The following is a 16,440-nucleotide window of genomic DNA, read 5'->3' on the forward strand; positions in this document are numbered from 1 at the left end:
GGACAAGGACACAATGGTTTGTTTTATAAACATGAAAGGGGTATTAAATCATTTTCAATTTCCAGTCTTGCTCTTAAAGTTTGGCTGAGAGCTTATCAAAAGTCTGGGGGAGTTTCTTCAAAACATATCCAGAGGAAGAAAACATTGCTACAGATGCTGTACAAAAGAAAATCAATACATGGAAGAAGGCCTCCCAGAAATACAAGAGATTTGGCAACCTGAAGAGAGTGCCACAGATGGCAACTCCATGAATGTAGGCAGTTTCTTGAATGACATGTGAAGAAACAGAAGCAGATGTGCCCTGCACTTTCTGGGAAATTGACATTACTACTTGAAATAAATTCACAATTAAGACTTTTTTTTCCTTGAATTGCTATGTGGAGTAATTATAATAACTATTACTTTGCTGTGTGAAAAAGTAATAAGATATAATAAAAGAAATGGACAAGACCATGGTTCTGTTCCAATAGTAGGATTTCTGAATGATGTTTTTCATTCAATGTTAGATAAGTGTTGCATTTGAAACCCACAGTAAAATGCATCTGTCCCAGTAGAACTCTCTTACAGAGACTGTGGTCATGTGCATGTGAAATATCATTGGGAGTCAGATGGGTTTCAGTATTGCTTCTGCAGAAAAGGAAATCTTAAAGATCAGATTAGATTTGTGGATTACAAACCGCCTCCTAATGTGTCCATGAGTTCTGTGACTCTTTCAGTTCTTCAGGTTCCTTTCCTGGTTCTGAGTTATGAGAAATAGTTTGCAAGAAAATTCATGGCATTCCTAAGTAGATTCTTGTAGTAGCTCAAAATTTCTTTGCAATGAGAGAAAGCTATCTCATGTATTTGTAAGGAGAGAGAGAAATGCACAGTTCTTCAAATAAAAAGGGATTTATTATTTCTACAAGCAACATCAGTTTAGAATAGATTGCAACATCATTGCAAGAATGAGAAGCTTGTATCTCCTTTATGCACTTGATGATATCCTGGAGTTACCTATTTTTAAAAATTCTGTTTCCTTTGGTAAACACTCTGGCTTTGTAGCACTGTCTGAAACGCTCCTTCATCCATTCAGATTTATAGCTTGCAGTTGCAATCCTCTGGGTCCTTTTTATTCAGTGATGGACCAAGAAAGGAAGTTTATCTATCCTTTCCTCTGCTGGAATAAATAATGGCAGAGTTTCCAACTCTGCATTCATATTTGTGAATCAACTTCACTAATGACACTCATATTTTTCAGTGTTAACACCTCTCTGATGTTTAATCATATTTATGTTCCTCAGAAGTGTTTATCTGGGTTAGTTTTTTAACACATCCTTCATCTGACTCAGGGTTTTTTAGGACTGATGTCAGTAAGCAACAGATGGTGAAAAAAATTACTTGGTTCTTTCTGCACCTTATGTCAATTGGCTTATGGTGATTTATGTGTTTTAAAAGACTATGAATGGGAATGGTGGTGGAGGAATGGTAATATATGCTGAAATTCACACTTCCAGTTGCTGGAAGCATCTGACTGGATAGCTGTTCTGGGTGTCTGTTGCTTCTTAGCAGCTGTAAACGGAGGTCTCAGTCCCTTTCTGCTCATGGAGGTCTGTCTCTCTGTTACCCAGCTCTCTGCACATCTGTCCCTGGTTGATGTTATGTTTAGCAGTAGCACTGTGTGTGACATTTGATTGTCATCTGTGTTCTGAGTTTGCTGTTATTTTTAGTCTGAGTCTTGACAGGGTTATGCAACTGTAACAGCAGAACCAGACTACTGTCTCCAGATGTCCGGGGAAACAGGAACATGCTTTTCTCATCCCATGAAAATGAGTGAGGAGCAGGGTTATTTCTTTAGCTCCCAGTTACTTTCCTAGAGAGAGGAGCCTGGAGATAAAGAGCTGTTGGTGAAGCAAAGGTGAGAATGCAGACAGCGTCCCTTCTGCAGGCAGCCACCTCAGTGGAGGAAGAAGAAGACATCTCTTTCCACTTCCCATACAAATAAATGAATTTAGTTTCAGTTGGCACTGAAATGGAAATGAGTTACAATATGAAGTGGATCTTTTGAATTGGAAAAATGACTGATGATGGTGTCCATCATGGTTTTTAATTTGGAAATATTTGTATACTTAGTCATGGCAGTAATGTGTATGGACATGGATTTGCTTGTGAAAGTGGATACAGCTTTAAAACACATTATTCTAAGTAAGATGATGATTGTGGTATGGTTATACTTAAGATCCTTTGTTCATTTTCTTGCTGTCAAATACAGCTGGGAAACACAGCTCCTGTTCCTAAGCGCTGAAAGAAGATGGTGAACAAGGTGTTTTGTCTTCTCCTCCTTTTGATTGATTCCCGTGGAATATTTGCCACAAAGTTAAAATCTGTTCCAGATGGTTTGTGATGGAGAGAGGGCTTACTAAAACTGCTGCTTGGAGAAATAGAGGAAAGGCAGGAAAAAGCAAAGGAGAAAAAAATTCCCAAGCCATTGCAAAACTGTTCACTATCCAGCAGTTATCTCTCCTGATAAATGCTGACAGGTGAAAAAATGTGGTTGTAGAAGTGCTGACATGAACTGAAAGCATTCTATTCATCTGTTCATCAAAGTGTTCATGCTTTTGGTGTTTTTTTGGGTTTTTTTTCCCAAAGAAGACATTTTTTCTCTCTGGGTGCGGCACACAGAGCAGCCCCGTGTGGAGATGCTGGCTCAGGAGCAGGGTGGGGAGTGGTGTGTGTTAACACGGCCTTATCAGCAGAGCTGTTGGATGTGGAAGGAGTATGGGCTGATGCAGGAGGGAACTTGTCCTGAGCAGACACAGTTCTGCACTGCACACCAGAGGCTATGACCATTATTTTGCTCTGAAGGGATGGTAAGATTACATGCACTTCACTTAACTGTCTTGCATAGCAGTGTATCATTCCAATCTCATATGTCACAAGTGTTATTTTAAGTGCAATTACTCAGAAGTGAGACCAAAACTATGTCAGGAGTTAATCCATTCTTCTGAATTTCAATAAGTAAATATCTGTGAGCTAAAGTTCCCTGGGCACTATGCCTATCAGATATATGCCTATCAGATATATTACGAGAAGGTATAGTTTTTGAAGAGGAGCATTTTTGGTCACTATCACAGTTTTATTCTTTAAAATAGGTTGTTTACAGCATAAACTAATTTTGCAATGTGTGTTTTTTTTAATTGTTAATGTAAAAATCTCGGAGGAAAAAGTTCTGAAACAAATTTTGTATTTCTGAAACAAATTTGAAATATGAAGTGTTGGAAGGGCTGAAAAAGAACAATTTTCAAAAGTGCAATTTTCTTTTTCAGAAGTGGTAATGCATATTTCTGATCAAGTGAACTTAGTTTTTAGTCTTCTTAATCTTTTTACTTAGTCTTCTAAGTAAAAAGACTGTGTCTTTTTCTACTGCATTTGGTTAGTAATGGTTATATCATGTAAAAGTGAGAAATCCTCAGAAACAAGGTTTTCACTTGTGACTCTGAGTTGAAAAGGGGATGTGAGGTTGCCTCCCACTTTGTATCTTAGCAGTCATTGGCGCATAAAATTATAGTGGAGATGAGAGCAACTGGTTGATCATCTTTCAAGGAGATTCAGCTCTGCAGGTAATTAATACTGGGTCATTTTGTCCTGCCAACACTGAATGAGTTCACTTTTTACTACATTAGTTTGTAAAGTGGTGCTCATAGACAGCAGAGCGAGCTGTGTACAGTCTTGTGGGTCTTTGTCTCAATGTGTGATAAGGTGGGGGTTCTTCTCAAGGACATCCCTCCCTCTGGGGGCAGAGGCATCAGTACTATGAGGAAATACTGGAGGGCAGTTTGCTGCTAGTTTATTTTATTGCTACTATGTGCGTGAGTGAGGTTTGGTTAAAAAATGCTGCATGCATTAATTTATTTCCAGCAGTTCTTATTCTATAGAATTTAAATCACCTTACCTCTTTTAACATGTACTTACTTTACCAAGCTCTTGTGTTGTTCATGTAGTCCATCAAGGAACAGTGTAGGGCTCCATTCAGGTTTTTGGTGGTTTTCCCTGCAGCTTTTGTGCAGTTTTGCTATAATAGGCAATGAAGATGTTTAAGCCATAAATTGTAACCTTTCAGTCTCTGACAGAAGGCCAAGTCCATATGGCCTAGTGCTGGACCTACTTGCCTTGGTAGGGCAGGTCCTGATGTCTAGTAAGGTGATTAGGGGTATAAAAACCTAACCAACCAACAAAAAGCCCCCCAAAATTCACCAGTTTAGAATATTCCAGAGAATGTGGAGACCAGCTGGTAAATGTCTTACAGGAGAGCAGCACAAGTGGAAAGGCCTGAATAATTGTGACCTTAGGACACAAGTGGAAGTGCTAAGTGGACCTTAGCAGCACAAGTGGAAAGGCCTGAATAATTGTGACCTTAGGACAGTGCCTTATTGGTAAGAGGGATCTTAACTGTATCTGCTCCTGGAAGAGTTGGCCGCTCATGACACATCCATGGATTGCCATTTAGAACACCTTGGTTTGGAGGGGGAGATAGATTTGCTTCAGTATTTGACTTAGGCTGAGCTTTTGCCCCAGAATCTTTTCATCTGGGGTGTGTGCCAGTGTCTCATTCACGTTACACCTAGTAGCAAAGGCTGTTATCTGTAGCCTGTTTTAGTCATCTGAATTGCGTGGTAATTGAGGATCTTTTCAGAACAATGTGAATATAATAGGTATTAACCATGGGATAACTAAGAATAATTACAGCATTACAGGCAGGAATCCGATGCTGAGTTGTCCAAGCTTTGAGAGTTGGACACTTGGCCTCCTGGAGACTGAGAAGTCTCAAAGGTCATTCAGCTGTTGATTCCTTTTCCCTTCTGTGTTTTGGTCTCTTATTTCAGATCAGCTGGGTATAAGAATGAGTGAACAGCATCATCTCTGTCTTTTAGCCAACTACCCATGCCTGCTCAGGGTTAGACATTTTTTCAGCAGCACTTTTTCCAATTAATATTTTCACTGAATATATATTTTTTGTGTTACTGGAAAAATAAGCATGACAGTTAGGCCAAATTTTAGTCTAAATGTACCATTTTTAAAGAATATCATTGCATAGCTTTCTTAATAATCTTGCAGCTGTAAAGTTGTTAAAACAGGATGCAAACACCATGCAATATCCTGTTGAAGTAGAAGACACATTACTTCAGTGTAGTTGGCAGAATTAATTTCTTCTATGCTAAAGCACACAAGAGTCTGGATAGGATAACACTAAGAAGGATACATAATATTCTCAAAACTACAGTAGAAATATGTGAAAGAGATATTTTTACATATTTCTTGAACAGAAAAGGGTTTAACAAGCAATACATTATTCTTTTAACAATAATGACATTAATTTTTTTTACTAAAGTAAATTCAGAAATATTGAGTGGATGGCTAATTTTGTCTTCACCTTCTGTCTTGTTTTCTGCTGTTGTGGCTTTTGACAGAATTCTAGTTTTCAAATGACGAGGCTCTTGAAGCCAGTTTTTCTCAACACGTAGTTTCCACTTCTGAATTAAGTACTCTTAAAATTTTTGTGGACTAAAACTAAACACATCGTTTATGAGGCTGGTTTTTTCCTCTTCTTTCCAAGTTCATGTTTATTGTGAATTTCTTTATTGCCCCTCACTTTGCTCTCCAGTATTTTTTCATATATCAGGTAAAACACCAATTCTATACAAATTAATATCTCTAAATGGAGGAAAGAAAACTGTTGGTATAAATATGAAATAATAATATGTAACAGCTGTTAGAATTCTACATGTAGAAAGCTGATGTGTCTATGAAGCAGGATTAAATTTCTTCAAAGGCCTAGTCTGGCTAACATAAAACAATGAAAAATAAATTCTAGAAGGACAAGGTTATCATGTGATACATGTGATATATGATTTTCTGTTTTTTTGGCTTTTTTTGAGATTCCTTTTAAATTTTGTATGGCACACACTGTGCATACCGTTCTTAAAAATGGATTAAATATTTTAGCTATAAATCAACTTGTCCACTGCTGTGAAAGATGATAAAAATCTTTAAAGGTTTATACAACACCTTTTATTTTCTATACATTAAGACTGAAATATTTTAAGTAGTCACTTATGAATGGAGAAGTCAGTCTTATATTTTATCAAGTGCTCTTCTCTTCCTAAGGGACGGTGCTTTAAAGTACTTCAGGTGATACAAAATAAAACCTAATTTGCTACTAATTCTTTGTATTAATGGCTCTGCTTTTTATGTCTTTTCGCAGTTGTGTATTATTGCTATTATTGGGCTGTGAACAACAGCAGAACTTCACAGTTGAAAATCACATTTCTGAAATTTTGTCAATAGAGGCTGTTAGAAAACATGGTGAAGGATGGTTTAAAGGGAAGCCTGAAGAGCAGGAAATGTGTATGGACTTTGCACATATGGTCTAATTTCCAATTTAAGCTTTTTTGTTCAGTGTTTGGTGTAGACAAACCCATCTTTTGAAAGGGAAGGTTTGAATGGAAATGTAATCTCTGTTAACAGTCCTGTTTACGTAGCAATAGAGGAAAAAAAAGCTTTTGAGTACACAGCTCTAGGAATAGAAAGCAGTAAATTTTGAGGTAAATATAGTTCAAGAAGAAGTCATCTGAAATTAATTTTGCAAATCGATTAGACAATTTTGAGAAGCAGTAACAAGCCTAAAATGCTAAAATTACATTAATTTTGATACTTCAAACTGACCAGTGTATCCAAAATACCCAGAAATTTCTATCTCATCTGGTTTGCCAAGAAATTAATCTTTATAGGTGCTTTTACTGTTGATGGAATTCCATTGATCTTAAATGGGATTTTCCATAGTTTTGGACACCTGTGTACAGCTCCTTTTGCAGAAGAAGACCTCTGTGAATACCAGAGACAGTGTAGAGGATGGGTTCATTTGCTTTTTTGGGTCCTTTGTTGTTGCATCAGTGACAAACTAAAGCTGATTTGATGCTCTGAAACTTTTTCTAGATAGTTTTGAGTGTCAGAACTGAGGAATATGTATGTTTGACAAAATAATAATGTAGTGCAGTGCCAACATGCGAAAGTAGTGCAGCTGCTGTTTCCTAATCTTTTATCTTGCTAAAATTATATTCAGTCATTTACTCTTGCACCTTAGCTTGATAAGGCACTCATCTCTCCAGACACATACACTAGATGAGTGGAGATAAACACAAAATAAAAATATTGGAATAGTTGCAGTAGGGAATAGTAAAAACGTTGCAGCTAGGTTTTGGGGAGTTTAATTCATAATTCTGAGAAACATAATGCTAGAGCTCTTGCAACTGCTTAAATAAATACAAATTTTCCTGGCAGTGTCTAGCCGAGTTTGCTGGAGGAGGCTTTGATATAAATAGAGGTTCTAAATATTTGACACAGACTTGTTAGCAAGACATTCAGTGACTTCCAGCTAATGAAGGAAGACATTTAAAGCACACAGTTGCTGTTTTCTGTATTTGTACTGGGAAATTGACTGCTAGGTGCTCTACAAGAAGTGCAGCAAGCTCAGTCCTTAAGAAAGAAGAAAATGAGTATAATATTGCACTGAAAATAAGTAGGCTGTTTAACATGATTAAAATCTGGTTGACACAATCCCAAAATAACTGGATAATAGTGTTACCTGCTAATGTTAATATTCTGCTACCAGAATGACTGAGCACATTGGTCCTTCCCATTGAAATGGAAAAGCCTTCAGGCCATAAAAGGCCTTAAACCACTATCGTACCTCTTCCTATGAATGCCACAGAACTTGTTCCCACCCTGAAATTAAACTTGAAAATAACCCAAAAACCCAAAAAGTTGATTTATGGATTTGTCCTGATATCAGGAGTGTCCTCTTTGCCATTCTTTCCAAGAAGGCCACTAATGGCCATTGTACATTCTGTGCTCCTCTGCAGAGGACCCTGAGAGTAGGTGCATAATAGCAGAGGTGCCTCCCTCTTCTCAAGTACATTGACTTTAGAGCTCTGATAATTGCTTGTGGAATTCCCTGTGGGATAGGTCCTATTTACTCTATCTTGCAGGTTTTTTATAGTTACAAATGTAGGTGTAAGTCTTCAGTTGGTCTTTAAAGGCTGTGGCTATATGGAAAGTTTAGTAAGTGACAAAAGCAATTCTTACAGGAAAATGAGAAGCTGCTCTTAGGGGTTCTGGATTTCACTCAGAAAACCCCTCTATCAAGCTTTGGCGGATTTTATAATCCTTGACAGATTTTTTTAAGGCTGATGGTGGAATCATATCAGTTCAGAAATAGAGAATAGGTGCTTCTTATTCTTCCTGCTTGCTAGGCACTCATGCATTTCACATGCTTCTTGGCCAGCCTGCAGATATGGAGTGTATACCTAGAGTTTTCTATCAAGACTATTAAGGAAATCAAATCAGTTATTCAAAACATTGGCTAGTTTGGGAAACAAAAGTTGTAGCTATTGTATGGATTTGCCAATAGAGAGCATTTGCAGTTTTGTTTTATAATTAAAGTGGACAGATGTGATGATGATAAGGACCAATTAATGCATAACTTGTTAACTCATTCCCATTATTGTTTCCATGATACTATTCCATGATATTCCACAATACACAGTTGTTTTCAGGAAGTTGTGTCTGGTGAAAATTAATTTCTTTTGGAATACGTGTTTCCGGCAGGGCTAAAGATATATATGTATTCCAAAACCAAGTTGTTTTGGATATAGCTGGTAAAACTTCATTGATACAAGTCTCCATCACTGGGGATACTCAAGAACCCTCTTGATGCAATCCTGTGCAGTGTGCTCTGGGATGACCCTGCTCCAGCAGGGAGGCTGGGCCAGATCACCCACTTCGGTTCCTTCCAACCTGACCTAATCTTTGATTCTAAGATTCATTTTAGGCATGAACTTGAATACTGTGAAAAAATTGTTTAAAGAAGTGGTCAAAAGTTGACAAGGTCAATTATAAACTCGAGTGGGAAATGCTTTGTGCCATTTAATTTGATTTTATCAGGCCAATTAAACAATATGTTGTTTTTCTTTTCTCTTATTGCAGCCTGTGCTTTCCGTTACAATGGGCTCTCCTTTGTCTACCTCATCTACCTCCTGCTCATTCCTCTGTTTTCAGAACCCACAAAAGCAACCATGCAAGGTAAGAAGTTCATTGCTTCGTTCTTCACAGTCTGCGGTGCACAGAGTACATGCAAAAGCTTTGGTGGAGTAGAAGGTGAAGTCCTGAGTGTTTCCCCCTCATTAAGTGATATGACTTGTAATACACCCTGTAAATTCCCTGATGTTGTAGTTTTACAATATGCTGGCTTTGGTGCCCAAGGACTTCCATCCATGTTTGCCCCAAATTGCATCAGGGCTGTCTGATAGCACTGCTTGGCATTCCTTTTTATGACATTATTTTCTCTGGAATACTGATGTAATCTGGGTGAAAAATGAGTTTTTAGAACCTGCCCAAAGCCATCTTATCTAGATTTACTCTAGGTCTGAATTGGTAGTTAATTATGAGAATTAAGTTTGATACAGATTTTTCGTTCAATTTTATTTTAGGTACTTATTTGAACAGCTGTCATCCTGACATTATACTACTGCCTTAGCAAAAATAACTTGAAGGGCTTGCTTTTAGAGATGACAAATGACTACATCAGGCATTCAAGCATTTATGTATCACATACAGAGGTGTGCCACCCTGCCTTGTCTACAGCAAGAATGTAATAACTTGGGGTATTTACAATCCCCTGTAATGAGGGAGGAAAGAGCTTCTTTATAGGCCTGTAAATGGTTTGTGTATTTTAAATTACAAAGCTTTGATTGGTATAGAATCATAGAATGCTTAGGGTAGGAAGGGACCTTAAAGATCATCTGGTTCCATGGGCAGGGATGTTACTCACTCGATTAGCTTGCTCAGGGCCCTATCCAACCTGGCCTCGAACACTTCCAGGAATGGGATATTCACAGCTTCTCTGGACACCCTGTTCCAGTGTTTCACCACCTTCTGAGTAAAGAATTTCTTCCTAATATCTCATCCAAACCTGCCCTCTTTCAGTTTTAAACCGTTGCTGTTGTCCTGTCACTATCTACCTGCATAAAAAGTCCCTCTCTCCTTTTTATAAGACTTGTTTTAAGTACAGGAATGCTGCAATGAGTTCTCCCTGGAACCCTCTCTTCTCCATTCTGAACAATCCCAGCTCTTCCAGCCTGTCTTTGTAGGTCAGGTGTTCCTGTCTTTTGGTGGGATCCATACCAATTGGGTGGGCTCAGTTTATGTTGTCTGTGTCAGTAGCCAGTGGAACCAGCAAAAACAGGCCTGAAAAATGAATTAAGCAAGCATAAAAAGTGGGAAATCCCACTCTTAGTGAGGCTGCCAGTCATTTTTACAGGGGAATATTACAAGGACAATGTCGGCATGGAACATCAGTAAATGTGCAGCTGTGGGTTAGAGTTTCTCTTAAAGGTGCTGAAGGTATGAATTGAGAGGGAAAGACTACTTGGGAATTTGGTTGCAGCTGCTCCAATATTATATTGCACATAATATGCAATTGCCCCATTGGTTTTGTGTTTTACTTTCATTGCCCCTCTTGTGTGTGCCAGGAGAAGTGTTTGACAGGATAAACAGAACCATTTTCTAGATGCAAAAAGGGAGAGTGGAGACACATACAAATTCTCTTCTTTTAGAGTATAAAAAAAGTCTATTTGATTAGGACTAATTCTTGTGTGACTTAATGGAGTTTAGTTTGCATCACTGATGGTAGCAATCTCTCCTCAGAGGAAAATGCTTTCGTAGGACTTTGGATAGTTTCCCTGTATTGTGTATCGCATTGCATTGCACTTCACCTGAATGTCATGCTATCATGTGTTTGAATTATTTTCTTATAAAAATTTAGTATTTCTGAGTGTACCCACTTTGCCCACTGTCCCTGTTACATTTCTAAACTCTGTGTGTGTGTAGGTTTATCTTTCTAGAAAGTGTTGAGGGTTGGTGTTTTGGGTTTTTTTTTTTCTCTTCAGAAGATGGAAAAGAAAGAGGAAATATTTAAATATATTAGCTAAAACCAGCCAAACCACCAGTAAATCAGAGTAAAAAAAATTAAATAAATTAAACTTTACTAAAAAAACCCAAAACCAAACCAAATCTATGTTTATGTACTTTACTTGTATTTTCCCCCTAATACTTCTGTCACTAAAATAATATTTTATTTTCTTGGATTTCTGTTTGTTTTGAATAAGTTTTTAAAATTCTTTTACGCTTTCTAGCTTTCCACTAATTTTTTCTTTCCTCATCATCTCCTGATACACTCAGCTCTTCAATCAAAATTTCTGACCAAATTTCCTTGAATTTCTGTTTGTTTTGAAGAAGTTTTTAAATTTTTTTAAAATTTTCTAGCTTTCCACTATTTTTCTTTCCTCATCATCTCCTGATGCACTCAGCTCTTCAGTCAAAATCTCTGACCAACTTTCCTTTCTGTTGCACTTCCATCTGTTTTCCCAGTTTGTCACCTTGCACTTTACAGTTCCTAAACTTATGGAACTTCTCTTCACCAAGCTTAAGGGTTTTACAGGATATAGAAATAGAAATTATTCTAAAATGGGTTATATCAGTCTAGGGTAATTTAAATTTTGACAGAAACCTAAAAGTTTAGAAACACTGGAGAAAAACTATTATACTCGCTCAAATAGTTCAGATGATGTTTAAAGATTAATGAGTAAATATTTAAGGAGGCAAGAAGGAAAAAAATTAATCTCATTAAAAAGGTTAATTACTAAGATAAAGTAATACTAATCCCTAAACATGAAGATATAATTCGCTGTCTGTCTCTGCCTATTTTCCATGTATTAGTTTCAATTCTAACTGAAGAATTTGTCTCCTATACTTCAAAAGAGGTCGGTATTTCACCTGTCAGAATCTCAAAACTAACCTATGGAACATAGGCCGAGACAACTGTGTAAGAAACATTTGTTGCAAATAACATCTTCTTGTCTACAGCAGTAACTTGAAGCCTGACCAATTTTTCAAGGGTTGCAAATGGGAACAGTTTTGGAGGCATTTACCTCTTTGTATGTGTAGTGAAGCCCTGTGATTTCAGCAGTAATTCTTCTGTATGAATTATATCTAAAATCAGTAACTGATTTGTTACCTATTTCTCTGGAGCTGACAAGTACATTGTGCAACAATCTAGTTTCTAACTTCTTTGGTTGTGAGATTGTTTATATTAGTAACATGTTTTTTCCTTTGTGTCTAATGTCTACTGCAGTTATGTCTTCATCCTTAATAAAGGCTTGACCATGATGTTTTTATAGAAGTAATAAAACATGACAACATAGATTGGTGCAGTCTTGGGCAAATGGCTCATTTAGCTGTACTAAATACCTGTTTTATGTGGCTTTTTTTTTCCAGTAAGAGATGTGAGTTTACATTTAGATGTGTTTTATTTCACTTTATTTAATTTCATATTTTTTGATTAATAACACTCTGTAGCCAGTCATGATGTAAATAAAAAAAGTGAGGGAGGGAATCAGTTGATTTCACACATGGACTAGGTTTTGCTAAGTCTGCTTCTGTTAATGGCAAAAATAATGAGTTTGCTTCTGAATTAATTCACTGCTCAGGATGACAAAACTTGTATCTCTGTTGGAAAAATGAACTTGTAACAGCACTCAGATAAGTAAAAATGATGTTTTAAAAATGCTTAGATTGATAAAATGATGAAATAAAATTAAAAATTGTTAATTCAGCATTATTCTGAGCGTGGCTGAAACTATGGTAAAGAAATGGAACAATGGAATTTGTTTTGCAGATATTAGAGGGTTTGTGATTTGCAATAGTTTGCACAGAATTGTAAGATACAAAAGGGTTGCAGTAAAAAATTTGGATCACCAAATACAGCTGAAGGATTTTCAGGAGAGTATTGATCCAAGTGAATATGGGAAAAAACTTTATGTAAACATTGTTTTAAGTTTCGTGTGAGAACAATGCCCCTATGTGCACTCATCAATTCTACAATACATCTGTTTTACTAGCAGTCTTTCTACACTCATCTGCACTCAGTTTTTTGAGTGCAGATGAGTGTAGAAAGAGTGTAGTGTGTAACTTTAAGCACCTGACTTGAGTAGTCTGATTTAGATGTTCAAGGCAGGAATTGGCTAAACCTGTATATTTACTGAACAGAAAATGGGTTCTGATGGTAGTCCTCAGAACTGACCATTTAAGCTTCCAGTGGGTCCAAATATTTTAAATTAGAAGCATAATTTTAGACCTCATCTATGCTGCAAGGTATTAAGACTTCTGGACAAAAGAGGTAGCTTAGCTTTTCAGGATTTCCTGTATGCTGATGAACTGTACACTGCATTTTCCTTCTTCAAGAGAGTTTTCAGTCATGTCTGCCAGAATGGATATTGGACTCTGACACACCATAGACGCAGTAATATGTTGATCTCATTATAAATTAAAATGTATTAATTGGTTGCAAAGAGAAGGGATATGTTCTAAACCATGTTTAAAACATGTATTTCAATAAAAAGTCTTCATGGTTTTGGGGAGTATAACTTGAGTTTTGACCTATTCTTTGGTAGATTTACGATACTCTATGGTCAATCTAGATTTAGGTTTATGTGATTTGGAGAAGAGTTTCACCCACTTTTTACCTGCATAACCACAAAGATGATTTGTTCCTTACTTGGAAAATTATTTATCCCCTGTTATCCTTAGGTGATCAATAGAAAGTACTTCAGGCACTAATAGAAATGCTGATTAAACAGTGTGGGAGAACTCTTTGGAATATCTTTGAAACCACTGAGTTTCTTTGTACTAGCCCAAAGCATCAGTATGAAGACATTTTTATAAGTTAGAATATGCTGTTGAGCAATAACAAGCGGGATTTCTAGAGGATTGGGCACATGTTTTCTTATGGAGACATGCCAGGCTGCTACATAAACATCCTTTGACTTAAAATGCTGCCTCTCAGCTAGGTTTCTCCACTCTGAACATTATAAGGTATTCTCTTGGGAGTGAACAGTGTGTTATTTATAATTAGTGGGCCAAAGCCAATAAGAAGTACCTGTTCTTTGAAATTTTAGCAATGTGAGAGTGAAAACGGAGCCATATCTTTACATTAACCACTTTCACAAATGCTCTTGTATCTTAAGAGCCCATGAACATTTCTGTTATTGGTCCTAACTATGTCGGACCAAAAAATTTTCTTAAGAAATTAATTAGAACCCCCTTCAACTAAGTGAAAGTGAACTCACAAGAAGCATTGGACTGATGGTGTGTGGTACAAGAATCTTGTATCTTTCTTAAGTTGTGTGTGATAAAAAATACTCACTCATGACTTTCTCACCACCTCCCAATGCTGTTCCCAAATGGGAACACCACTCTAAGGATGGGCATTCCAGTGCCTGAGCTGTTTCACTTTTTAGCTTTCACATATTAGACTGTAAGAAAGGATTCCCAGTGAGTGGCTGATTAGACAGTATATTACCCATTTATATTTCCATGTTTTATATGAGTGCCGGCAATGTTTTTGGATCCAGGTATGGCAGAAACTCAGCAGCATGTTGATTGAAGACTTGCAAGCAAAGCAGAACCATCAGAGCTGGGGCAACAGTACAGAAATCAGGAGGAGAAAATAACTATGAGAAATTTTTTAGGAGAAAATAACTAGGAGAAATTTTTTTAACTTGCAATTAAGTAATTGATGTGGTCTTTTTCTTTTGTGTGGTTATTAATGACATGAGTCTTTGGAAAGATTCAAATGTAGAGAAGGGAAATGAGTCTTGGTAAAAAGGGCAAAAATTCTTCAGAGGCTTTTGAAATAAGGTATTTGGAATTAGACTGGTGTGGGATTTTTTTGGATAGAGCTGGAAATCCTAAATTATTAGGATTTCCCAAATGACAAGAAAAAGCTAGTTTCAGGAAGGCTGACACTATTACAAACTGTTTTCATTGTAGGAATGAGCACTTTTATAGCTGCTTATTTATTTTAAAGCAATATTTCTGCTGATGTATTAAATAGCATTTGTTTTAGGGAAAGAAAAAAGTCAATTTCAGTTGATCTGAAAGTGATCTCTTTAGTTATTTTAATGTTTCAAGTTGATCCCAAGCCCTGCCCTGGTGATAGTCAGCTTCAGACTAAACATGCCATGGTTTAATAAAACTCTTAAATTAAAATTAAAATAAATTAAATCAGTTTAATTTAACTCTAGCCATGACTAAAGAGCTAAAGCCAAACTCAAGCTTCCTTTTACCCCAAAGTATAAGTAAATTCAAATTTATTACATAGAAAAGTAATTTAGAGGTGCAAATAAGGAATTTTTGTTCTTGGCAATAAGTTTGAAAATGTTTTTGCATTTTTTCCCCTGATTCATTAAGCTACATGCAACACCTAATAATATAAATTTTACTCTGTAGAGCTTCTGAAGGTTACTTTTCTAGTTGTCCTTTCTGTTCTTCTTTTTTAAAATAATTGAAAATTAGTCAATTTTCTTCCTTTCCAGGAAGGATGTGCAAAATAAAACTTGTATTGTTGTTGTATTTGGAAGGTGAAAGAGCACAGAAATGGGAATGTAATCGAGAAGCAGCATGGTAGATTAGGGGAGCTTGCTGTGAGCTAGCTGTCCTCCTATCTAATGCCATTAAAGCGTAAGTAGAGATTTCTGCCCTGAGTTTGAATGAGACAAGCACAGAAAGTGTTGCTTAGAGCCCAGCTGTGAAGTTGAGCCCTGACAAAAGCACTTTCCTGAATGTGCTCACATGCTCAAATTAGGGATCTGATGTAGGCTTGCTGTGGTTGTGAAAGGATTTTAAACTCAGAATGACCTTATGCCATGTTTTTAAATTGAGTTAAATAATGAACTTACGAAAATGTGTTTTACAAAATCATATGAAAATAGCAGCACCTTAGAATGTAAAATAGGATTGGATGTCCTCCGTGTAGTCCAGTAATCCTAGTTCTGATTAGTCAGGCCACAGATTATGATGGAAAGAGGGTGGTGCTGGGTGTGCCAGGACAACCAAACTTCAAGAATTTGTTCTCTCTTCTTTGTCCTGAAGCATGAATTTCTCCAACTTAAATTGCCTTTGTTCTTTTTAGTGTGCTTGGTGCATCAATTATTAGAGAAGTGTTACGCTTCTATATTTTTTGTTTTAATGAGCCTTTTTTTCCCCCTTTTTTGGGTTCATTGGCATAGTTTGGTAATTTTATGTATGTTACACACAGCAGGAATCATAACCTTCCATCCAAGCCAGGAACTTTCTCCTGCCCTGTTTTCCCCACAGTGGGAATGGACTGGCCCTTGAGGCAGCAGTTTCCTTTGACGATTCTGAGACCTCTTGATCGAGCTCTGTCAAAAGCTGCATGATACAAAGTTAAAAGAGAATAAAAAATGTCTACAGTGCTGCAGCTTTTTAGCTCTGTCAATGAGCAAGTAGATTGGAGAGAAATTGCAGGGATATTTTTGAATCTGCTTCTGC

At 36.9% G+C, this 16,440-nt stretch overlaps 1 protein-coding gene across 1 annotated transcript in view; it reads left to right on the forward strand.

Moving 5' to 3' along the window:
* PIEZO2 (piezo type mechanosensitive ion channel component 2) overlaps window positions 1-16,440 on the forward strand; it is a 286,006-nt gene that overhangs the window by 40,848 nt on the left and 228,718 nt on the right. Inside the window, exon 2 of the mRNA XM_058036495.1 lies at window positions 9,019-9,114. Coding sequence (XP_057892478.1) covers window positions 9,019-9,114 — 96 coding nt within the window. The remainder of the gene's footprint in view (window positions 1-9,018; window positions 9,115-16,440) is intronic.

This window comes from Melospiza georgiana, chromosome 1 (genome assembly GCF_028018845.1).
Source record: "Melospiza georgiana isolate bMelGeo1 chromosome 1, bMelGeo1.pri, whole genome shotgun sequence".
Taxonomy (NCBI): Eukaryota; Metazoa; Chordata; class Aves; order Passeriformes; family Passerellidae; genus Melospiza; species Melospiza georgiana.